Source organism: Branchiostoma lanceolatum, chromosome 2 (assembly GCF_035083965.1).
Source record: "Branchiostoma lanceolatum isolate klBraLanc5 chromosome 2, klBraLanc5.hap2, whole genome shotgun sequence".
NCBI lineage: Eukaryota > Metazoa > Chordata > Leptocardii > Amphioxiformes > Branchiostomatidae > Branchiostoma > Branchiostoma lanceolatum.
In genome coordinates this window covers 33494081-33518360 of record NC_089723.1, presented here as the reverse complement: position 1 = coordinate 33518360, position 24280 = coordinate 33494081, and the positions used below count along the sequence as shown (strand labels likewise).

The 24280-nt window shown below is 39.8% G+C and overlaps 2 protein-coding genes across 3 annotated transcripts; one reads left to right on the top strand and one right to left on the bottom strand.

Annotated features, from left to right (window-relative positions):
- Positions 1-4248: 4248 nt before the first annotated feature.
- Positions 4249-11356, bottom strand: LOC136428740 (ras-related protein Rab-10-like). Its single transcript, XM_066418474.1, has 6 exons — positions 11159-11356; positions 7853-7913; positions 6542-6680; positions 6008-6097; positions 5517-5618; positions 4249-4870 (listed from the first exon to the last, which is right to left on the bottom strand). The coding sequence occupies exons 1-6, from the start codon at positions 11283-11285 to the stop codon at positions 4778-4780; spliced, it is 612 nt and encodes a 203-aa protein (XP_066274571.1). The 5' UTR covers positions 11286-11356; the 3' UTR covers positions 4249-4777.
- A 229-nt stretch (positions 11357-11585) lies between these two features.
- LOC136428739 (kinesin-II 95 kDa subunit-like) lies at positions 11586-22045 on the top strand. Of its 2 annotated transcripts, XM_066418471.1 has the most exons (9): positions 11586-13153; positions 13902-13931; positions 15017-15150; positions 16463-16712; positions 17868-17986; positions 18244-18357; positions 18704-18809; positions 19200-19399; positions 19830-22045. In XM_066418471.1, exons 1-9 carry the CDS (start codon positions 11897-11899, stop codon positions 19915-19917), a joined length of 2298 nt encoding a protein of 765 aa, XP_066274568.1. In that variant the 5' UTR covers positions 11586-11896; the 3' UTR covers positions 19918-22045. The 2 variants fall into 2 exon arrangements, with proteins under 2 accessions (XP_066274568.1, XP_066274569.1); XM_066418472.1 differs by lacking the exon at positions 13902-13931 and having other exon boundaries at positions 11587-13153.
- Positions 22046-24280: the final 2235 nt, after the last annotated feature.

Sequence of the window (24280 nt, the reverse complement as noted above, 5' to 3'; positions counted from 1 at the left end):
TCGTAGACTACTGTAAATGCAGAAATGTTTGCAGTGGTTTTATGTTCGCATTTTTTTGTGGTAAGCTCTACGGCGCGAATAAGGACCCTCTTCTCTACTAATGTTTCAAATGCGAGCTTGCACCGCGAACACACAATTTTCTCCCTACTGCGAAATTAAAACCACGCAAACTTAAATGCATTTACAGTATTATATAATGATGATAATCTGATCTGCCTCCATTGTGGGATACTGGTTGCACATCATCATTTGACTAGGAATTAAGGCCAGGAAACATGCACATAATTATTATACAAACACGGTTTCACCAGTTTATATTTTATTTTGTTAAAAATTAAATACTTTAAGTTTTAAGTCTGCTTCATCTAGCTGGAGCAAAAAAAGGCATGAAACCATGGCCCTGCTACTACAACCAAACAACATGACGAGTAAGAGTTTCCGCACCCCCTTACCACATCTAGATTTTGTTAAACCTTCCCATAGCAAAGCGTATAGCAAGTATTTTTTGCAAGGACTATGACGTTGAGCCCTACATAAAGCCAATACGTATACATGTAGCACATAAGCACAGTACAACAGACTACCATGATGGCCTTGTTACGTAACATGAATGCCTGGTCCATGTACAATGTATAAACATAGCAGCATAATACACAATGTGACTGAACAGTAGCAAATCTTTTTAAAACTGTCACTTTTGCCATCATGTTAGAAGATATTACCAGGCTTCTGCCCCTTAATTTGTTAGATCAGAATCTATTACAAATCACATTGATGTGTACCGTGTCTGTTTAACATAGAATATTATCTACAACTGGCCAACTTCTGAAAAGTACTGTTTCTAATGCACCTGTACCACAACTACTAGTTTATGAAATTATATGCCACACAGAAATGTCCTCGAAGTTCCATGCACATGTAATTACTTCCAAATGAACAAACAGATTTCTGTGAAATCATTGAAGGTTTTCTTTAGGGAAAAATGTGTTTCATCACAATTGAAAGGTTACTCTTAGAATAGGAAAAGAACCAATATGAAGAGAAACTGACAACAAAATGGCTACAGAGATGTAGCTGGCATACATATGTAGTTCAGGGCCACCCTACACGTACAAGTTGTTCCTACTGGATTTTGCTACTTTTCCCCTCGCTGGGTCATCTGGGGATATTCCTAAGCTGACGTTGAAGTATACATGTGTTCCGAATCAAGCAGGTGGCCTTCTCTGAGCACCCATGTTTGCATGTATGGAGAAGTGCCCAGAGTTCAAACCAAAATAACCCTTCAGAACCCAGAGTTCAAATCTAGATACCGCTTCAGAACACACATCTAAAGTAACCTCCCTGTAGAGCAAGAACACTTCTGTCAACAGCCAAAAAAGAGCTGGCAGATTAACAAATTATAAGTCAAAATTCAAATTTCTCGGTACAATATTATCAGGACACCTTTCCCAATCATTGTTTCGAGGTTACCGACAGATACAGGGGGAAATACTGATCTGCCAGTTCTCTAGATGTCTGGGTCACAAATCAGAGAAATAAATTGAAGTGATGTGATATGTATGTCAGGGTAGAGATCCTGATCAGACAGACTCAACTTACCATGCTAGAAATGCAGCAGCGTTCCATTTATAAATCCTGAATTTCAAGTCAATCCATTGACATCAGGTTGAAAAGTTCTGTCTTTTAAGGGAATATCTTTCAGACTCTGATCAGGTGCCGACAGAATTAGCGTTTTTAGAGGACTGTAATCTCATGTATATACAACAACAACAAAAAATAGTATGGACAAGGAGGAACAAAAGAAGCATATGCTGCAGAAAATTTTCTGAACTTGAGAGTGGCTCTCCAGAAAAAGATATGAGCTGCCTGTAGATGCCACCCCTCCAAAATGTCCCTAAACACCCACATAACCCCAGTGTTCAACAGTTATGGTAACAGGTGCACTGATGCTACAGTATAAAGCTTTTATTTCCTGTCTTAAAGTGACTGCTTGAGAATATGTTGCGATCCTACAAATATAGACCCCATAGATAGCAAACAATGGAACAGGTTCCTCAAACCAATGCAAAATAAGAGGTTGGCTCTGCCTAGCTACACCGCACTAAGATTGCATCTACTTGTAGAATAAAATTCGGAAAAATTGTTTTGATAAACATGATTATACAAAATGTGATGAACTCTATAATGACACCTCATTTTTTTTACATAAGAAACCGCTGCAAGGGACAAACATCTGGAAACATGTAATGGGTTATTCTATACTGTTCAACCTGGCGTTAGTAACAAACATACATTTTGTAGCTGTCACCCTTTTCTTTGTAATATTTCACACATTCCAAAATAATACATTAACAATTCCCAATGTTATTACAGTACATACTAAGCAATATTCCCCCGTTTCCATTCATATTTCAAACATTTTGCAATCCCTCAAAAGCCAAATACTTATAACATTAAAAAAAGAAACATGACTTATGCATTTTGAACAGGTCAGCATAAGTTTTTACAGATAATATTGCATGTACGATGAACCAAGATATAGGGATTTTCTATGTGTAATTGTTTACAGTTTACACATTAAGCTAGACAAAACCCCCCTGTATTCCAATGTGGTATGTCCTAAAGTTGTATTATGGTGTCTACATTAGTGAACAGATCTGTGCACAATCCTCTTTTAACCTGCTCCCAGCTTTGGGCTAGTACATTGACAAAATTTACATTAGCAACAGCAATATTAGCTGGGAAGGGGTTAAAACTTACTCTTAACAGTCCTTGTCTTTGGACTAACATGTCAACTTTACATCTCCGCTCTGTTCAGTTACCCAGGTAATTCAAGGCTCTTTCATGTACTCATAAATTTCACAATTCTAGTAAAGCGGGTACCTCATTTGGACTGCCCCTGATTGTGCCAAATTCTGCGGCAACTTTTCCCTTTTGGTCAAACTGACATGCCATGCATGGGTAAAAAAATTCTGCAAACAAAATCGTCATGCCCGGAATGTCATGTTCTCAGTTATTTTGTTAGAAATTGCAGTGTTGCCATTGACTTAAAAGCCAAATGTACAATGATAAAAATTCATCAAAAAGAGGTTTGCAGTGATTGCGCCCATTTTGCAAAATCTTTTCAAAAAGATTTGCAACTTCAGGCCACAAACTGCTGCCGATTGGCACTGGTTTGCACCACTTTCCGATTGCCTTTCACAATTTGGGTCTGTTAGGAGCAGTCCAGTGGGATACACGCTTAAACGATGGTAGTTTGACAACAAAGCTGCAGTTAAATTTACAATGCGCCAGTACCCTCCCCCAAAGAACTGTCAGTACAAAGGCATCAATCTCCAGATGGAGTTAAGTTTTAACAGCCAGGCATTGCTACCCATAGCTTGTTGTCCATTGTCAGACACACAAATATTGATGCAAGACACATTTACAATGTCACCACACAGCCCTGGCTCTTTCATAAACATCTAACATTGAAAAGTGGTGACCAAAGCTAGCTGGTCGTCTATTTAAGATAGAAAATGCATAGCTGCTGAAGACAAATTAGAGTATCAGTGTATATACTAAATAGTGTCATAAAGTACGTTGAACTGCTTTGTAAAACAACATTGCCATTCTTATGTTCCCGTCAAACAACCCCTTATAAAGATACAATACACCAATTCTTGTGAATAAGATAAGATGACAGGAAAAAGTACAAAGAATTTCTTTAACTTACTCATATTCATCCAAAAATTGTTTGTAGAATTTGCTACAATAGCAAGAACAAGTAATTAATTATCCTGTCATTTCAACTACATAAAATAATTTTTAACATAATTGTTTTGAAACACAGGTCAGTCAAAAAGGACGAAGAAATAGTCTAATCCAACTGACATAACACACTCAAACTACTGTGAGTTTAAACCATTTCCTCTCAGGGGTTGACGGAGTAATTATTCATTGTATGCTATACATTGAACCTGGTAAGCTTGTAGACAGAAAAATATGTCTGAGACTAGTTTCTTCTAAAAACTTTATAATATACTTGTCAATAACAACTTCAGCGCTAACTCGTCTTTTGTCCTATCCTCAAACTATTGTACAGAATTGTTCACTTGTCTACATTCAACCAACATTTGCACATTCATTGAAGGTGTCCCTTGAGTGTGTGTTCACAATTTTGTTGTAAAACTGAGGATGCTCCCATAAACATGCACAGCTTAAGTTAGTTTTCTCAAACTCTGACTGCCTAATTTCTAAGCATGTCAAACCTTTTCCATAACCTTGATATTTTGGAAAGCTTTCTATCAATTTTTGTACAGCAAATTGAATGCCATTCCTTTACGAATACATGTAACAGTTTTATTTTCACCTTGCAAAAATATAAGATTGCATTTTTAAGTTGAACTACAATGGAGAAAACAACAGTGAAGGACTCTAAAAGTCGATTTGCGGAAGACATTCGTTTGCACTTGGAGAACTTTGTTCCAACAACTTTTTTAGACATCTACATGCCATGGTTTGTTTTCCTTTTTAGGAATTTCAGACCGTTCCATTTCACAAAAATGCTTTCTTTCTTTCATCAATGCAAGACTGACATGCAACCCTTCATAACACAAACCATATTCATGAAGGGTAGACTGCATCACCACACACAACAAGTGCACCCGTTAGTCAGTGCTTCCCATGTTGGTTGAAGACATAATCTGTGATCTAACATTAGTGGAGGCTGCTATCGGGGTGGGGAGGGGGAGAGGGGAGGGGGGAGGGGGATTTTTCCTGGGTGACCACGACAGCCTCATGTATTGCAGCACCTGGGTTTGAACCCTGACGACTGGTCCCTGCCCACAGCAACTGAACCAGCCTCCGGGCCGGAGTCTTTGCTTGGTGTCTGCAAATTGCACATAGACAGTGCACTCGTAAGTATTCCACTTTTCTATTATTTGTTTATTTGAATGCTTCACAACATGAAAGGGAAGGCAAAACAGGTACATGCATACCTTTATATATACTTGATATGCAGATGAACAACAATAAGCTAATTCAAGGTTTGAAGTTCGTGTGAGTAGTGTGATACATTGTGGGCAACATGTCAAGTTGGAGACCCCTGGCAACAAGCTTGTTCGCAGAGTTAACTGTGAGATGCATCGTGGGTAATATGTCAAACGTAAAGGCCCCTAACTTATAAACAGTTCTTGTCTAGACCATGCTTAATACAATGTCTCAGAGGCCTTACCTTGACATATGACCTACATCTTTTACAATGCATCCCAATGCTCATGTGCAGCTGTGAACAGGCATCACACTGCAAATGCATACTTCTAACCGTGAACTAGCTTATCATAGTGGGATACAACAACTGAATCAAACACTGATACTTTGGATATCTTCACACTCAAAGGAAGACATATCATTCTTCCAGTGTTCAACAAGGGTTTCCTTGATAATCAGTTATCAAGTTAACCAAAGGGACCACCCTAACGATTCATAAACAAAAAAAATCTAAAAAATAAATTTCACAACTTCACTCTGCTCACCTTTCTAAGTATGTCCTCTGCCAGAGTCATGAAGGCCTTCTCGATGTTGATATTTGCCTTGGCACTTGTCTCATAGAACCGAATCCCGTGCTCTTTCGCAATCTGGAGGGCAGATTGGTTTATAGATTAAGCAGAAGGAATGTGGTATGATTCTCCAGCCAAACTCAATATATACATACATGTGTATCAAATCCTGTTTGATTGAATCACAGTTACATATATTAAGGCAGTTTTCTTTAATATCAAATAGGAACTGTAAAGTAATTCATTTTTGCAGGGACTTAATTTCACTGTAGAAGCCAGGGGAAAGTAGGTTTTCGCAGTATTTCAAATTCACAGTTGAGACAATTCTGTAGCGCAGTACTTAGTAATACATGTACATTGGAAACACATCTAAGCTGTGCCATGCATTTGTGGTGGAGATGTCATCACGAAAATGAAACCACCGCAACATTTTAAGATTTAAAGTATACTTTAGTTGAAGTACTTACGTTCTCGCCCCTGTCCGTACCCACAATTCTCTTGTCGTCCATGTCACACTTGTTCCCTATTAACATCCTCTCTACGTCTTCATTTGCATGCTGGAAGACAGAGACTCAAAATTACTTCGTTTACATGGATCATGTTAATAATAACTTAATAATTCCTTTCCTTATTGTAAAACAATTTTCATGCAGTCTTTCAAAAATCTAAATCAATTTCTTCACACTTCCTATTGACATTCATGATTAGTAACATTGCATGCCAACCTTAATAGCCCCGTCGACCTACGTCAAAACCTAGAATTGCAAAAGAAAAACTTAAAAATGCAAATATTTGGACATAGACTGATAGACTCATAGAGCCACTCTCTCTCGTGGTTGAACTGCTAATTGCAATTCTGGACTGCTAATTGTAATGGTCAGTCTGGATTGGTCTATTGATCATCAGGCCTGGCTGATAAAACTACATTTAAGGACAACAGACTGACTATGCTGTATTGTCTTACTTCAGCACAAAAAAGTTCTTTAATCTCTAGTCCCTACCTCATCAATGTTTCTGAGCCATTTGGAAATGTTGTCAAATGACTTGGGGTTGGTGATGTCGTAGACCAGCATGATGCCCATGGCGCCGCGGTAGTACGACGTCGTGATGGTGTGGAACCGCTCCTGGCCAGCGGTATCCCTGCAGGGAAGAAGGCATGAAAATTTGAATGTCATCAAAGTCCAAGATTACTCACATGTAGCAGTATGGACCACTTCTCAAAAGACCATTACATAATACATTTATGATATCTATTTGATACCATAATCATGATTGTTTCTGCTTTCTTTTTATACCTTACTCCAGGAACTAAATCTTAATTATATCAATTTACACTTTAGTTATAAGGAATATTTGGCAAATTTGCTCAAATTTCTTTTAGTTCAATTTCCAGAATCTCACACACAAAGGATTAAGTGAGAGGAAAAAATGTTTTATGATCAACAAGCCTGTAAATGGGTATGAAATATGTTATACAGTATTCTAGTATGTGGCCATTTAAAAAATTCATTGTATTGCCTTTTGCATCTTGTTCCCCTGAGGATGTGATTCCTGTGTGTTTAAGTGTAACTGACTCAGGGCCTTAACAGCAACACACATGATTCATTCTCTGAACCAGCCTAGCCACTGCTCATTACTTAGATTTAGTGGCAGATTTGGAAATCTTTAACTTGCAGCTGTTCGAAATGGACTAAGCAAGGCAGTGACAGTAGCAAATTGCAGGAAAATTAGGGAGATCTGACAACTCAATCCAACATAACACAATAGGTATTTCAAAAACGCCCCAGGGATTTTCCCACAAAATTCTTGAAATGCTTGCTGAGAGAAAAGTAAGGACTTTGCCAAAACAGACACATTACCACTGCAGTAACTATCTACATCATGTAGACAAAGCACGGCCCTACATGCATGTAGACAGACTGACATCTGTACACATATATAATTGATTTGTAAGACAAGCTGACACAAGTGCCATTATGGTAGAACTGGGTCACCAGAGGGGGGGGGGGCAATAACGTGACCCTGTGACCTCTGGGATGGCCATACTGTTTCTGCTGACATGACTGGGTATGGAGATCATCACACCGTTATCGCCAAGCCAGACGCTCATTTTGGCGTCTACCCAACGCCTAAAAGTGTGTGAGAGGACTGTCCGATGATGCATGTTTTTATTTTGACGCCAACAGTGCCCAGAACTGCCAAAAACAATCTTTTTAGGGACATATTAGTACTGTGTCAACAGACACTGTGTCAAGCGCTGTTCAACATGTGGAAATGCAATTTCAGATTTTCACATACGTAACCTCACTTACCATATTTGAAGCTTGATTTTCTTCCCATGTAATTCAACCGTCTTGATTTTGAAATCAATACCTGGGGGATTCAAAAGATATTGAAAATCACATACTGTATACATATACACATGAAAATGAGACTATTCTGACTATAGTATATGGTTTTATTTCTATACCTCTGTAAAAACTGAAAAAGGAACGATATAGATCACTCAGTAGATGGAGACCATGAGAATGCATGCTAAAATATTGCACCTCAGTCATAGAATGATAAATGCTGAAAAGTATAATGATATTTTTCATACACAGCACATCAATCTTCGTGTCCTAGTGCCTCTCTAAATTATATTCATAATATCATGTATAATCTCTGAAAAAAAAAAAAAAAATTCAATGTATGTATATCACACTGTTAGTATGTTAGGAGAGTGAACATGACAAAAGCCAAACAATGCTGATACTAGTACTATATTGAAAGCATCTCATCTGGAAATGCCTTTTACTGTTTGATGAAGGCTAGACATCCAGGTAATAAGATACACCAAATAGCAGGTACTCAAGCAACTGGATATGATTTTGGAAATGGTCAGACGTTTCAAGTAACATCCAGTAATTTTTGTCAGTGACAGTACCTTCTAGTTTACAGTACACATGTACCTCATCATTAACAAATTTGTAAGGAAAATAAGTAAGGAAATTTCAGCCACAAGCTGAACTGGATTCCAAACTGTGCGAGACTGCAGTCTGCGAGTACAGTTACTATATATCATTTATGAACAGGACTTGCAATGTCCTGTTTCCACCCACATGTTTATGTTTTATGTAATGCTTATCTGACATCCATGGAAAATGTGTTTGTTGGTAAACATTGCTGAAGTACAGAACTGTATCCCACTCAAAACATCTAAATCAGGGGCATGGGTACTTTCAGATCTGCATTAGCAAAGACAGTTTTGACAATATTTCTATCAATCAGCGTTCCTTCTTTTATTAATCTTTGTTTTGAACAATAAACTGCAATCAAGTATCATACTGTTGATCAAATTACAAAAATATTGTATCAATAGTCTACTGCTTTAATGGCTTCAATCTAAATTTATGTCTATTTCTAAATCTAATACATAATTCTTATTCAAATGAGTTATTCTAAAGACTTGAAGCATATAATATATACATTTCTATTTTTAATAATTTTGTAAAATATAGGTAGACTACATTCATATCTTTTACCTATAGAAATGACCTAGAAAAACTTTATGAAAATCTATGGGAAATTCCAGAATCCATTCAATTTGTGTTACTGCTTGTAAGTCAAACACCTGTGCCCTGTTTTCCAATGGTACTTATGCTGTTCAGGGTGTGATAATACATTTTGTACAAAGGCAGTCAACCTGTTGTGAGCCTATGATTGAGACAGGGTAGCAGGCTCTGTCTCACATACTGAAAGAATGCACAACACAAGAGTGACTCATCCTCAAAGCTGGGGAGATTTGTCACGGTACATTTATCACTGTGATCACAGGGTCAAAAATCGCCCTGTTAATGGTGTGAAGAAACATAATTATGCAGGATAATGTAAGCAGATCTTAGGACAAATCCTTCTAGTCAAGGGTATTTTCAATCAAAATTGTCTTCTAAGAATCTAACAACCAAAATTATTTGTCTGTACTTGCTGCACAAGAAGGAACCTACTGCTACTAGTAACTTGTATGCAGTTTTGTCAACAGCTGTTACCTGAACTGACAACACACATTCATTCTGTAACTTGAATGATATGTTCAGTTAATCTCCAAGCAGATCCAACGGTTGCGAAGATTGTATCCAACCGGTAGAAGAAGTTTTTATTGCAACTGAAGCGGTTGCAATAAAAATTTCTTGTGCCAGTTGGATACGGTCTTCGCAACCGTTGGATCTGCTTGGAGATAAATGTTCAGTCACAATACACTGGAGGTGACTTTCAAACTTTTGTCCATGTAATTGTAAACTTAAGTTTTGAACAAGCAAGCATAGTCTCACAACAAAACTGACAAGTCTGCTGAAGAAGACCACTTGGGGGACAGACAGGTGGTCACTATAGATATAGCGAGTTCTTCATGCTTCTGTCAATGGGGAAATAAGGAGGCGAGCCATCAAAAAGTGGTCACATGACATTGGCCAGTTGGGGGTACAGGTTTGACATAAGTACCGTAAGATTAGGAGCAGTGAAGGTGTCCATGCTTTTCGTACTACTAATCCAAAAATTAGGACAATCATAACTCTAGTACAGTGTCAAACTGATTACCTAATCTGACTCAGACAAAAGCAAATAGAAACAGGTGTCAAGTTCCAATGTAGGTCAAGGTGGCGGAGATGGATAGAGATGTGCAGGATATGTAGTTAATGCCACAATGGGCACCTTCCAAATGCTAATTGGGTAAATGCATTTAAAGCAGTGACACTCAGACAGTTTAAAGTTTGAACAATCCAGTGACGGAAGAACATGCTCATCATAGATTGTGCAAACAATGGGGAAACATTATTTCAACTGGCACAAGTCCACACCAACCAGGAAATGCCTGGAAAGTGCATGATTTGGGAAACATCCTGAAACCAAAATATTCTGGACCATAATTTACTTCCTTGTTAAAGTTAAACAGCTATCCCATGCACAAATCTTGTTGGTCGTTCAGTAATCATTTTGCATAATATACAGTACACTAGTACAGCATACCACCTAGGCATTCCTTATCCAAGCTGTCCTAATTTACAGATGACATCAATCCCTGTACGAATTTTTGCCATGACTCAGGGGTGAGATGGTGGCACTTCCCTAGGGACGTGACTATGGAAGACTGTTTGGCACTACAGTGTGGGTGTGACCCCTTTAGATCTCCTAGTGTAGAGTTTCCCGTCATCTGCACATGAAAGATCGTGTCTTCTGCGTGGGCGGTAAGCCCCGGTGTACAGGCACGGCGTTGGAATTTCCTTTCAACAGACAAAGAAATTACGACCAGTTGCCCCAGGACAAAGTTTCAATTCCCAGGATGAATATTCAACTCTGCCAAAAAAATCCCGGATGACATATCTTTTACTACCGAAACTTTTACGGCCTGACCCCTTGTTGTTGTTGATATCTAGACTGGTTTACAACAAAATGGATTGCGGCGGCTGAAGTAGGGAGATAACATTCTGAATCATCGTGAACTGATGGTTACATAGGAATAAACTCATATGTTCTCCGTTAGCTGTGAAATTTTTGGATTTTTTGAAAGAGATAAAACCCTCGTGACCGGCGAAGCACCTTTTCGGGCCAGAAATCAGCCCTTCCCAGACATGTTCTCTCACCTATTGTTGATATGAAGGTCGTGTTGAATGCGTCGTCTGAGAATCTGAAGAGGATACACGTCTTGCCCACACCAGAGTCACCGATCAGCAATAGTTTGAAGAGCAAGTCGTACGTCTTCTTCGCCATTTTTGAAAATTTGAAGAACTACATCCAAGATGGCCGCCTACCCTATTCCACGGTGTACACCTCAGTGTCAATGATTCCTCTGTCCCATCATAAAATCTATCAATCAACCTTTCTGATTTAAAATGACTACTACAATAAAATATGTCTGATATTATTCAGGTGGGAAGTAGTTGTCTTTGATGGGAATGCTTTGAATATATTAAACGCAGGCCCGTGGGAAATGGAGACCACTTAGATGCGGGGTAAGCCGTAGAGGTCAATGACGTCATGCCCTGCGCGCTCGATAACATCCGGGTTCTTTTCCTACCTGCATATTTCAAACCAAAATGGCGGAAGAGGGAGATCCTGTATGGTAGGTGACGACACCAATCTTTGTTTTTCTTGTCCCGTGCCGCCCTACTGCCATGGAAACTACGCGCCCTAAGGCTACAGACACTGTGGTAACTATACAGGGGTGTAACAACGTTTCTGGTGTAATTTCTCAGGCATGAACGTTATCAAGGAAATCTAATATCAACCCGAGTGCAAGACCGTCATAAATTTGACAGGTAATTTTATACCACCTGCGTTACATTGCTGAAAGCCTGAATAGGACAGAGAATTAAACCAACATGTCGAAGAAAAACGCAGAGAGTGTGAAGGTTGTGGTGAGGTGCCGTCCTCTGAACCAGAAGGAGATAAAGGACGGTCACCAGCGGTGCGTGGACATGGACGTACCCCGCGGGGTGATCCAGATCACCAACCCGAACTCCCGCAACACCGAGCCGCCCAAAACATTCACCTTCGACGCCGTGTACGACTGGAACTCCAAACAGATCGAGCTTTACGACGAGACTTTCCGACCCCTTGTGCAGTGTGTCCTGGACGGTTTCAATGGAACCATCTTCGCCTATGGACAGACGGGCACGGGTAAAACGTGGACTATGGAGGGAGTCCGTACAGATCCGGAATTAAGAGGGGTGATCCCAAATTCGTTTGAACATATCTTTACCCAGATATCCCGCTCCCAGAACCAGCAGTACCTTGTACGTGCTTCCTACTTAGAAATCTACCAAGAGGAGATCAGAGATCTACTGGCCAAGGACCAGAGCAAGAGACTTGAGTTGAAGGAGAGGCCAGACACTGGGGTGTACGTAAAGGACTTGTCCTCGTTTGTAACCAAGAGCTCCAAAGAGATCGAACATGTCATGAATGTGGGAAACCAGAATAGGTCTATAGGAGCCACCAACATGAACGAGCACAGTTCACGGTCGCACGCCATCTTCATCATCACTGTAGAGTGCAGTGAAGTGCGGGAGGATGGGGAGAACCACATCCGCGTGGGGAAGCTCAATCTCGTGGATTTGGCGGGCAGCGAACGACAGGCCAAGACGGGTGCTACAGGAGAGCGTCTGAAGGAAGCGACCAAAATCAACCTATCTCTATCTGCACTCGGTAACGTCATCAACGCCTTGGTAGATGGGAAGTCTACGCACATTCCGTACCGTGACTCAAAATTGACACGCCTCCTGCAAGATTCCCTAGGTGGGAATGCGAAAACTGTCATGGTGGCAAACATTGGACCTGCAACGTACAACTATGACGAGACCATGAGTACACTGCGGTATGCAAATCGGGCCAAGAGCATCAAGAACAAGCCCAAGATTAACGAGGATCCGAAGGATGCTCTCTTACGAGAGTTCCAAGAAGAAATCGCAAGGCTGAAAGCACAACTGGCCAAGAAAGGACCGGGAGCAAAGAAAGAGAAGGGCGGTAAGAAAGGGGGGAAGAGGAGAAGTCGGCAGAAGAGTGAGTTTGGCTCAGATGACGAGATAGAAGATGAAACAGAAGAAGACATCTCTGAGGAAGATACAGACAAGTACATACAGGTGGGTGTGTCCTCCTTTCCATGCTTGTATCGTTGCATTGAAGCTTACAACCATGTCATTTTCTGAATGGGGAGTAATTGTATGACTAATTCATGTAATAGCACATATTTTTTTCATCCTAGGAATTTTATAATCCAGATACCATGCAGATACATTATTCAGGGCTCGAAATTCATCTTTGGGAATAGGTGCACTGGTGCACCCAACTAAAAAAATTGGGTGCACAGAAAGAATTTTGGGTGCACCAGATAAAATAAAATTGAATGTTCTTCAGAACATAATTACAAAGTCTAATGCTGCTGCCTTTCTTAAGAACTTCAATCTGTAATTCTATAGCTAACTTTAAAATTTCAAACAAATAATACATTAAATAAAGTACAGCAAAAAGTTATCATGCTGTTTTTTATACTTATATTTCAAGAATATTCTGTATACTAGTGTACAATAGTACCTTAACCCTATAGCCTACAAAAATATCTAGGTGCACCAGTGCACCCACATTTAAAAATTAGGTGCACTGCTCCAATTTTGGGTGCACTGGGTGCAAATGCACCCACTATTTCGAGCCCTGTTATTGAAAGTATTGTAGTTGTACACTGGGCTTCCTTCAATTACATGTAATAATGCTCATGTCATAGTCATGTTAGTTCATTGATCCCTTTCTGAACTGTCATTTTACATGAATAGCATCTGCTACACATATTGTACTGTTGATCCCATCTCTGTCTATCCCCCACTCTGGTACTAGATGTCTCTCGAGTCCAGCATAAATCTTAAGGTATTGAGATTGTCCTTCATGTGGTATCACACCGGCAATGTCATGTTGGCTGATAAACATTTCTGCACCTTCCTGCACAGAAATCATGTTTCTTAATTTGCTTTTAGATGAATTCCTGTTGCTTCTTATTGTTCCACAGTTGGTCTTTTCTAACCTATGATAGTTTTACATTTTGCAGTTGTGACTACCTTTTTTTATATATGTTCCCTTGAAGACGCAATAAGAAAATACTACTGTGGACGGGAACGGGTTTTCTGCGCGTGAAAAATTTGCGCGTGAAAATTTGCGCGTGAAGAATTTGCGCGTGAAAAAATTAATTTCTTTAAAATGTGTCAGAAAATGTGCTGTATAATTTTCTTAGACAGGAAAATGTGATCCCATGATACAATTTTTCATCTGACACCTGAATTTATGGTTTTAAAACTTTTGATTTTTTAGTCCCTTGGGAATAGGTCCCTTGGGAATAATTAAACTTTTGGGGGCTTGAAACCTAAACATTTGAAAATCACTTGAATCTTTAAGAAATACATAGTCAACTTACTTATATAAGGTTTTGTACTGTAAAATGTAACTATTTGAAGCTTTTCTCCATTCTATTAGCCTAATTTAATCTTTTCTCAAGCAGATTCTTTCACGCGCAAATTTCAAACTTTTTTGCGCGTGAAAACTTAACATTTGAAAATCACTTAAAAATCACTTGAAGATTGAAAGAACAACATTTTGAACTGTAGAATGCAGCAATAAGATACTTAATTCCATTGTGGGTCATCTTATTTCAAGTTTTAAGCTTAAAACCTCAAAAAAGGTTTTAAAACCCTTGGGAGTCAGCTTAGATATTCCCAAGGGACCTAAAATTCAAACCCAAAATTCAGGAAACAGATGCAAAATCATATCATGTGGTAACATTTTTCTGACTAAGAATTTTGTAGTGCACATTTCCTGACACATTTCTTGAACTTTATTTTTTCACGCGCAAATTTTTCACGCGCAAATTTTTCACGCGCAAATTTCTCACGCGCACAAAACCCCAACCCCTGTGGACTTATGATTGTGTCTTAAAGATGGAAATGGTTTCTTGATTGCAGGAACAACGTGAGAAGCTGGAGAAAGACAAGGGTGCGATCCTGCAGGACAAGAACATGCTGGCTGACGAGAAGGACAAACTGCTGCAGGAGATGGAGAAGAGAGACAAGGAGCTGAAACGGCAGCAGGAGGCCAGGTAATGGTGATGATAGGTGGCATTAGAACAGGGCTCTTTCCAGGACCCTTCCCCCCTTTCCAGGACGGAAATTTGCTTGTTGGGACGGTCGGACAAATATTTCACTCCGTCCGTCCAAAAATCTCAACTTCATGACATGAAATTGATGAAAATGCATTTTTGTCAGCTTAAAACAATAGATTTAACATGGGTTGAAAAGTGGGATGGACAAAAAATTAAAGCTCAAGACAGCCCTGAATTAGAAACACGTAGTACATGTACAATGTACATGTAAGTGCACAATCTTAGAAAATCACAGAACAAACAGATCATGACTGTCCATCACAGTTAGCAGCTTAGGCAACAACAGCATTAGCCTGAGTGTCATCCTAGTTTGTTCCAGGCTTCCACTCCACTTTTTGTGGTTTCATTTTGTATTTCTACATTTTGATGGATGGGCGTGGCTATATATGGGATCATTCTATTTGGTCTTCTTCCCCTTCTTACATCATCAAATTCCCCTTTTTACTGTGCACCACTTTCAATCCTTCCCTTGTTTGTCATATGAAGCATCCCATGATAGTACATTCTTTTCAACCTGACTAGACATGATGTACTTTGGCAGACATTGTCAGGGGGTAAATGGCAGCTGATTGGATTATACACTAGTGACATCATTCTGTTACTGAATAGTCTCTCTATTTCCCCACTAAAGTATAATGATGAGTATATCCTGCTGTCTACATGTAGATCCCACATGAAGAATGGCAAATTGAAGCTCAAAGATTCCCCTGGTTGTTTTTATGAATATATTTTCTTTCATCATGAAATCTTGTTATTATTAGGTTAGAATTGTGTTTTTGTTGCCCCCTGACTATAAAACTCTTGAGCAAGGTTTTCCAAGAGCCATAAAGACAAGTCACAAGCCACGTCATGATTGGGTATCTCGTTGGAGGTACATGTACATGTATCTCCAGTTGTACTGCAATATGTCTATCTCTATGGCTGGTTTTAGTCTATGTAGAGATCCTTGATAGTGAGATAACAGATGTTTATCATGTTAAAGAACCAACCGCATTTATCGAAAAGAGTAGGGTTTCTTCCCAGTGTGAGTGGTCCAAAACCTACAGTCCTATGGCCGCACGTGGGGCAGTTGTCATATTGAGGTCACCCCAGTTAGCGCCGAATGGCAGACGCTCCAGGCCCTTGCAATCTAGCCCTACCAGTTGTAAGCTCCTCGCAATTTTGTCCGCAAAGACAGAGTAGTCGTTCCACCCAATACAATGTAAATGATCCAATATACGGTAATAATGATATCTCATTTTCCCCATAGAAACTCGTTGGGGAGCAAGATCAAGGCCATGGAGAGCAAGCTGCTGTGTGGCGGGAAGAACATCGTGGACCACACCAACGAGCAGCAGCGCGCCCTGGAGATGCGGCGGCAGGAGATCGCGGAGCAGAAGCGGAAGGAGCGGGAGATGCAGCAGAAGATCGAGGAGCAGGAGGAGACCACCATCGAGATGAAGGGGACCTACACCTCCTTACAGCAGGAGGTCGACATCAAGACTAAGAAACTTAAAAAGGTAAGTCGATGAAGGTTAGATATCCAGGTAATAAGATACGCCAAATAGCAGTTACTCAAGCAACTGTATATGATTTTGGAAACGGTCAGACATTTCAAGTAACATCCTTTTCGTCAGTGACGCTGAGCAAGATTTGTTGATCAGCAGGTTTTTGACCAAGAACTATAAATCGTTGAATATTTAACCATGCGCTATGCTACTTGAAAAGTCTGATCGTTTTAAACATCCTATCCAGGTGCTTGAGTATCTGCTATTTGACTTAAAAAGGTAAGCTTTGACATACATGGATAGTAAAGATATTTGTATCTCATGTTGCACATCTACCTTAATTTGTATAGTCTAGAACTCTGGGTGCGAAATACTTTTTTGAGCCAGGTTGCCCATGTTGCAACCAAGGGCAAATGCTAGGTTGCACATCCAAATTTCAGGTTGCTCCAGCAACATTCACCGATTTCTTCAAATCAAGCTCGTATGTAGCGTATAATACTACTAACATTTCAAAATATATATTAGATAGTATTGTGTTCCCATTGACCTAACAACATCTTGTTTAGCTGAGGGCAGTGTGTTTTTGTCTTTTTCAGCTCAAATTCCACGATCTATGAAGGGTTTTGGATGGTTTAAAACGAAAAAGTGTTGATTTCTTTATTTCAATTGAAGATTTACCGAATTTTATGAGAGTGACACTGTGTTTTTGTGAGCTTCCAAGGCTCTGATTGAAATCTTTGGCTCAAAATATAAGGTTGCACACTGCGCTACCTGGGTTTGGAATTAACTTGCACCAACCGAAATCTTGTTGCACTGTGCAACGTGCAACCAGGTATTTCGCACCCTGGAACTGCACTTAACTATTTTGATATTTCATTCTTGCATCAAAATATGTTGTGCACACTGAGCAAGATGTTGCAAACAATTAGGTTAATGGGCTAAGGCAAGAGCAAAAGGACTGTTAGCATTAGCATTTGGAGATGGTATAGTATATACTAGAAAGTTGAGTTTTTGCTTTGTTGGGAAATCAAACTTTTGCAAAGCATTTCTTATTAGAATGTGAACAGTAAGAACTTGAAAGCTGCCATTCACCATATAGATGATTGTCGGAAGAGATCTGTTTTGGAGCCAGAAAACCTGACCTAAGGGATGAAATGTTTCTTTCAGCTGTTTGCCAAGCTGCAGGCAGTGAAGTCTGAGATCCAGGACCTGCAGGAGGCTCATATCAATGACAGGCAAGAACTGGAGCAGACTCAGATGGAGCTAACCAGGGAACTCAAACTCAAGTAAGTCTGAACTAACATAGGACTCAGAGCTAAGTCACAGAGAAAGGAGCTTACTCACAGAGAGCTACAGCAGATATAGCCAAAGCTAACACAGATTAATTTTTGCAAGCTTTTGAGTCAAAGAAACATGAAACTCTCGGTTTCGTAATGCTGTTAAGGGTTTTTTAAGAGGTGACATCTATGGCAGCCAGGTGCAAATATTCCTACCCAGATCCAATGAGATATAATGAGCATTATTACATGCTTCTCTTCTTCAGGGTCCTGATCATAGAGAACTTCATCCCTCCTGAGGAGAAGAAGAAGATTATGGAACGATCCTACTTTGAGGAAGAAGAGGACACGTGGAAGTTGAAGCCCTGTTCAAAGGCTGAGTAAGTTTCCTTCAGGGTTTTGTGTACCCTTTATGTATATCAGCCTCTATTTAGGTGGTAGAATACTTTTGTAACATTCTGACGTCTAGCACTCTTTGGTAGTTCATGGGTATGCTGATTTTTCACTCCATTCAACTTAAACAGGAGTTAACACTATTTATACCTGTACTATTGACTGTGTTGCACAAAAACTCCTTTATGTAATAATTTAACCTGCATGTGAGTACACCTACATTGTATTTGGGCTATTTCACTATCATATATTATTAAAAGAAAAGACCTATCACTGTTGTATCTGTGATGTGTATAAGATAACTAACCCTCATGTGGCTATTGTGTTTCCCAGTACCTCCAGCATGGCCCACAGACCTGTGTCTGCGATTGGTGGACGCAGACCTGAGACAGAGTACGCCAGGATGGCAGCTGTGATGAATGGAAACCCTCGCTTCAAGGTACTGTCAATGTATTTGCTTTTGCAGTGGTTTTGATATCATGCGGTAGGGTGGAAAAGAAGGTTTTCACAGTGTTTTATATTCTTCAACAATTCTGTATTACAGTACTAATGCAGTGGAAATTCATACATTTTTGTATTTGCGGTAGAAGGCTTATATGCAGATGTCTTTAGCCAGAATATTTCACTATGTTTCCTACTTTCTGTGCTATATGAACAGGGATATTTACTAGATAGACCCCTAAACATTTAAACAGCTTTTTCTACTACAGTAGGGTCTGGGTACGATGATCCATATTTGCCATTGCAGGTAAGTAGGTAGTCGACGTGCTTACATTGTAAAAGACCTAAACACAAAAACTTTTTTAACATCTCCATGCTGTGTTCCCAGGGAGAGAATATCCTGTTTGTGGAGCTGGACATGCCGACCCGCACCACGCGGGACTACGAGGGTCCGGTGGTGGCGCCCACGGTCCAGGCCGCACTAGACAAGGCCCTGGAGGAGGAGGATAATCTGGAGGTGGACGCCAGCACCGACCTCTTCGCTCCTGGGAAGAGGAGGGACAAGATAAAGGGCAGCAAGTCTTCACGGTGAGAGACAGGCTCTTCTATCAGCAACACCTGAAATATCTTCTTTGTAGCAAAAGATTGGCCTTAAAATGCTTGTGACACCAATGACACTAAAATACAACATTTCATGATTACACTCAACCGTAATAAGTATTGTTCATTGAAGTCCTTTGGTGACATCTCAGTGAACATAGCAGCTGGTTCTGAACCTGTCACTGTAGCTGATGAAAAATGTTCTTTTGAAAAGCAAACAGTGCATGATCATTGTAGTAACATACAATCACAAGATATTACAATGTTTGCTTTTCAAAAGAAGGGTTTTCGGGAAGTGTACATGTGGTGCCAGGTTCTGAACTGGCTGCTGTGTTCACAGCGACGTCATGGAAGTATGCTACAAGTGCACAGCTACTGTAATCATATTACAACTACAACTTTTTTTTTATAATTCTAGGCCCAAAACTGGTAAGAGAACATCTGCTGGCGGGAGAGGAACTGAATCACAGCAGTTTCCAGAGGCTCGTGGGCTTGTCAGAAAGTGAGGCAAAGCATCCTGGGTGGACCAACTTGTGACCATTCAGCTACACCACCTAGTGACCATAAGTAGAATTGCAACTGTATCGAATTGTAAATATGAATAGGCATTGTCCAAGTAATTCTTGGCAATCAGAGAATGATTCCATAGAAAATGTTGTTCTGTGAAAATGAAACTGTAATGTATATCAGGACCTTACCAGTTACAAAAAGTCTGTCTTGGTTGTTTGGTGCTGCTGTTCAGTAATGTGAAAATCATACCCTAAATTTTGCAATTTGCATATCTTTATAAGTAAATGTTATTAATTTTCTATGTAGTTGAGATAGATTTTGAGAGTATTTGCTTCTACTATATGTTTTGACTTTGTTGTTTATGTACATGTAGTTGTATTTGTGCACCAGTCTATGCAACAATTTTCGTATATTATGTATCTTTTCTTGTTACATGCTGCATATAGTTAAATCATTTTTGTATGAAATGGTCATTTGCCACTGTATTGCGTTTGTGCATTACATTCATGTTGAACTCTGAGGACCAATCATTGAGCAGGAAGATGACCACTGCCTTGTCAACTTGTGATAAGTGCATATAATGATAAGATTGGCAGCTCTGTATGGTGCGGATTTTTACAGCGTGCACTGGAGTTGTAACGCCTTTTCTGAGCACAACGTCTTACCAGGTTGCGTCACCAAACACACAAGACTTCTGTGAATAGATGTCATGTATAGGAAAATGTAAGAAACGGCATGTTGCATGTACATGTAGGTATCTCCTATTTGATGCAACCAAATAATTCAGGAAATATTTTGACTTATAGTTTATAATAGTTACTCTTCGAGGTCTAACATGGTACATTGCTTCTCTATGATTTCTTTATCACAGTGATTGTGTTGAATAACTTGTTGTTTTGAGTCAGGCAAGAAACTATGTAGGAAACCATTGTAGCACATGCTCACATGGAATTGGCCAGACTTGTGGTATAGCCCTGCCATGCACACTGTTGTGTGTGTGTGCAATACAGCTCTTGTACCTGTGATTCTAAGGGAGGTGTTTTCTTTTGTTGCCATATTTGTAGAAAGAGTGAGACAGTATTTTAGTGATTGAGTCAATGTCTCATTATGTCCAGGACCTCTCTTTTGGGACAAGTTAAGAGGTCAAAGCCAGACCTACGGGGGAGGGGTGCTGATGATCATGTAGCCTTGCAAAAACCATGATAAGAGCAGCAAGGAGGCAGTAGGCAGGGACTTAGTGAAGAAAAAGTATTGACAAAATTTAAAGACGGATCTGAAAATCATCCCTGTTGCTGATAGTTATTGGCGAGACTCCACATCTTTGACAAAGGCATTAATGGTTTCAAAAGCAAGCAACCTTGTCTCCAGGGCCTGTCTACTTAGTTTGGGATGGATAAATCTACTATTGAACCCAGCAGACCACAAGTTTATGTACATTCGTCTTCTGAGTACATTGCAAGCTACAGATGACAGAATGATGAGACAGCCATGACTTGGTGTTCAGTAATATATTTTTCATAAGCAAGTCGATTGGATTTCTTCTCACATGTGGAAGGTTTATCATCGCACTACTGTGCATTATTTTCATGGCGTGAACGTGGTAGTGCCTTACCAATGCTGACTGACTGACACGATCCATATGTAGTCCATGTACATACATGTAGTTTACTCTGGAAATTTTGGACGAACATTTTCCAGTGTTTTGCAGAAAGTTATCAACATTCCCCATTTAACCAGTCAATGCCCCAACCCATTATTGTTTCCTCACTCATGACCCCCTTTATTGTTATTTCCCCATCTTTCTGAAAGTCACCATCCCAGTTTTCTTTTCTGAGTAAAAAAGTGTTGAGCCATTTTTCAACCTTCTATCCTGGTCTTTCCAAGAACAATGCAATGTGGAACGTTTTAACGTGTTGTAAATGAATATTCAGCATACACAGTGACAACGTGTAATTTTTGACGCATCGCAGGTTAGTCCTTAGCCACAATTGTACATGTAAGTCTGGGATGAATCTTGTATAGCCCAATTTGTCATATGGATAAACAAATGTGGAGATGATATGTAAAACCTTAGCAGCAGGCATTATTATCTGTCCCAGCCAAATAAAAAAGGCAAAGAAATTATTATGCATCTTGCACAAGAATTATGAAGATGTTAGTATAAATGTTATACTCCAGACACTGATGCAAATGTTTTCTGTTGAATACTGTTTGCTTTACCTCCATAGAAAATGAAGGTATTGTTATTGGCGTGTGTGTGTGTTTGTTTCCAATATTTTGTATGTGGGTACGTCAAGGGAAGACCAAGGTCAAGCTTGTGCCTCCTGTTGGCTATCATTGGTACTGCAGCAGAACTGCCGGTTTTTGTATCTTTTGTCCCTGACATGCTTCGTATTGAGTTTTTTTGTGGCAGATAGCTTTTGATGTTAGGACGAAGTGGTGTAGATTTGGGCCCCTAGTAAAAGATGCTTGATAATCTAACCGGCTCCCATCCAGCTGACAATAATTATTTAGTTGGTTGTCTATTGTTAGAGTGCTTAAGGTTGGATCTTGACCACCACACCTGACTATTCCTGCACAAGAGCTAATTTATCATTTCGCCCTGTTGCACTCATATAATGGTGTGCCTCCTCATCATGGTATCAATGAGAACAAAAGAGCTGCAGGTATTGTATAACTGTGTAATCCCCGAAGACATGTCGGTATATGTTGAGTGTCGCCGAGGGTGTAATCAGTATAAAATATATACAATTGATAAGGCAGTTTTGTTAACAAACATTGTTTGGAAATAAAATCGTGCCACTCGTTCTAATACTATATCATCACAGTAACAGAATGGGGGATGTCAGAAACAGAACAAAGGCCTATAAAACAAGCGCTTCAATACCTCTTCGCGTGACTAGCTTCATTAACATAAAGGTGCACGGCGTAATGCAGGGACAATGAACCTATGGGGTCGATACGCTGGGAGACGACCTCAGGGCATTGACACGCGCTTTGATACTCGAAGCCAACTCCAACCCATTACCGTATTCTATAGCAGACATCTCCTGGGAAGACTGGACAGAAGCCGCTGCCACGACTGTACAGTTTCGAAGGCTGCACTAGATCCATAACCACATACGAGAGGTTCGTGTTCAATGTTGTTTGCATGTTGTAATGTAGACTCTCGTTAATTGTTGATTTTGCATACATACGAATACTAGTAGTTTGTAGGACAACGTCATTTTAATACACATCGGTCAAAATCTATATTGTAGTCATATCCAACTACATGTACTTCGTTGCAGTGGTACATGTAAGTGCAAGCGCCACGAAGTACACATGTAAGTAGCGGTCCGATTCATCAGTTGTCAAGCTAGGACATGCCAATATACATCTAAACGCTAGAATTTGTTTTACAAAAGGCCAGTGTACTTGTCTTGATCCCATCTCTGATCCCATCTAGTCCATCGAGATCTCCCCAAGTGGTGTTATTGTTTACTTAGAGGCCTCCCTAAACGCCATTAAATTCTTTCTTAGGATGCGCCACAACGTACCAGCTGACAGCTTACAAGCCGACGCCCTGTTATGCCAACTTCAATTAGAAGCCAATGGCACAAAATGCTGGGCGTCCGGTGTCCGTAGCATGCTAGAGGAATGCGGTTATGCCTTCGTTTGGAGTGCACAAGTATCCTTAGGAACAAATTTGTCACTTATCATCAACTCCATAAGGCAACGATTAAAAGACATCTATACTCAATCATTCTCATCCGAAATCCACAACGATAACAGAGATAAATCTTACAGCAACAAACTCCGAACTTACCGTCTGTTTAAAACATTGTATAAAGAAGAAGAGTATTTATCCATTAGCAACATCAAACACAGAGTGGCCACTACTAAACTCAGGGTTAGCTGCCACAGATTACATGTCGAAACAGGAAGGCACAACCGCACGCCTCTACAACATAGACTTTGTCAATATTGTAATTTAAATCAAGTAGAAGATGAGCAACATTTCGTCCTAGATTGTAAATTATACGATAGCGAAAGAAGTGTACTTTTTAACTTTATCAAAGAAAAATTCCCGTATTTCGAACATCTAAATACAACAGACAAATTCATATTTTTATTACGCTTAGATAATCCTTATATAAGAAATACTGTCTGTTCATACATTTACACATGTACAAAGAAGCGAGAAGAAGTCGACACTACTGGACTAGCTTAATTTAATAACACGTTTGTCTACTCTATATGTTTACAGCTTGTATTGTTGTATTTATATCCTTGTATGTTCCATGTGTTAAGTTAGACGACCTGTACCTAGCCCCTCGGGGCATGAATGCACAATAAAGGTCTTTCATTCATTGTTGA

Coding starts and splice junctions, on each gene's coding strand:
- LOC136428740 (XM_066418474.1), bottom strand. CDS start 11,285: ATGGCGAAGAAGACGTACGACTTGCTCTTCAAACTATTGCTGATCGGT. Junction 6,098..6,541: donor GGCTCAGAAACATTGATGAG/GTAGGGACTAGA, acceptor TCTGTCTTCCAG/CATGCAAATGAAGACGTAGA. Junction 4,871..5,516: donor CAGAGGACATACTTAGAAAG/GTGAGCAGAGTG, acceptor TGCAATTTGCAG/ACACCAAGCAAAGACTCCGG.
- LOC136428739 (XM_066418471.1), top strand. CDS start 11,897: ATGTCGAAGAAAAACGCAGAGAGTGTGAAGGTTGTGGTGAGGTGCCGT. Junction 13,932..15,016: donor AGTCCAGCATAAATCTTAAG/GTATTGAGATTG, acceptor TCTTGATTGCAG/GAACAACGTGAGAAGCTGGA. Junction 18,810..19,199: donor ATGGAAACCCTCGCTTCAAG/GTACTGTCAATG, acceptor CTGTGTTCCCAG/GGAGAGAATATCCTGTTTGT.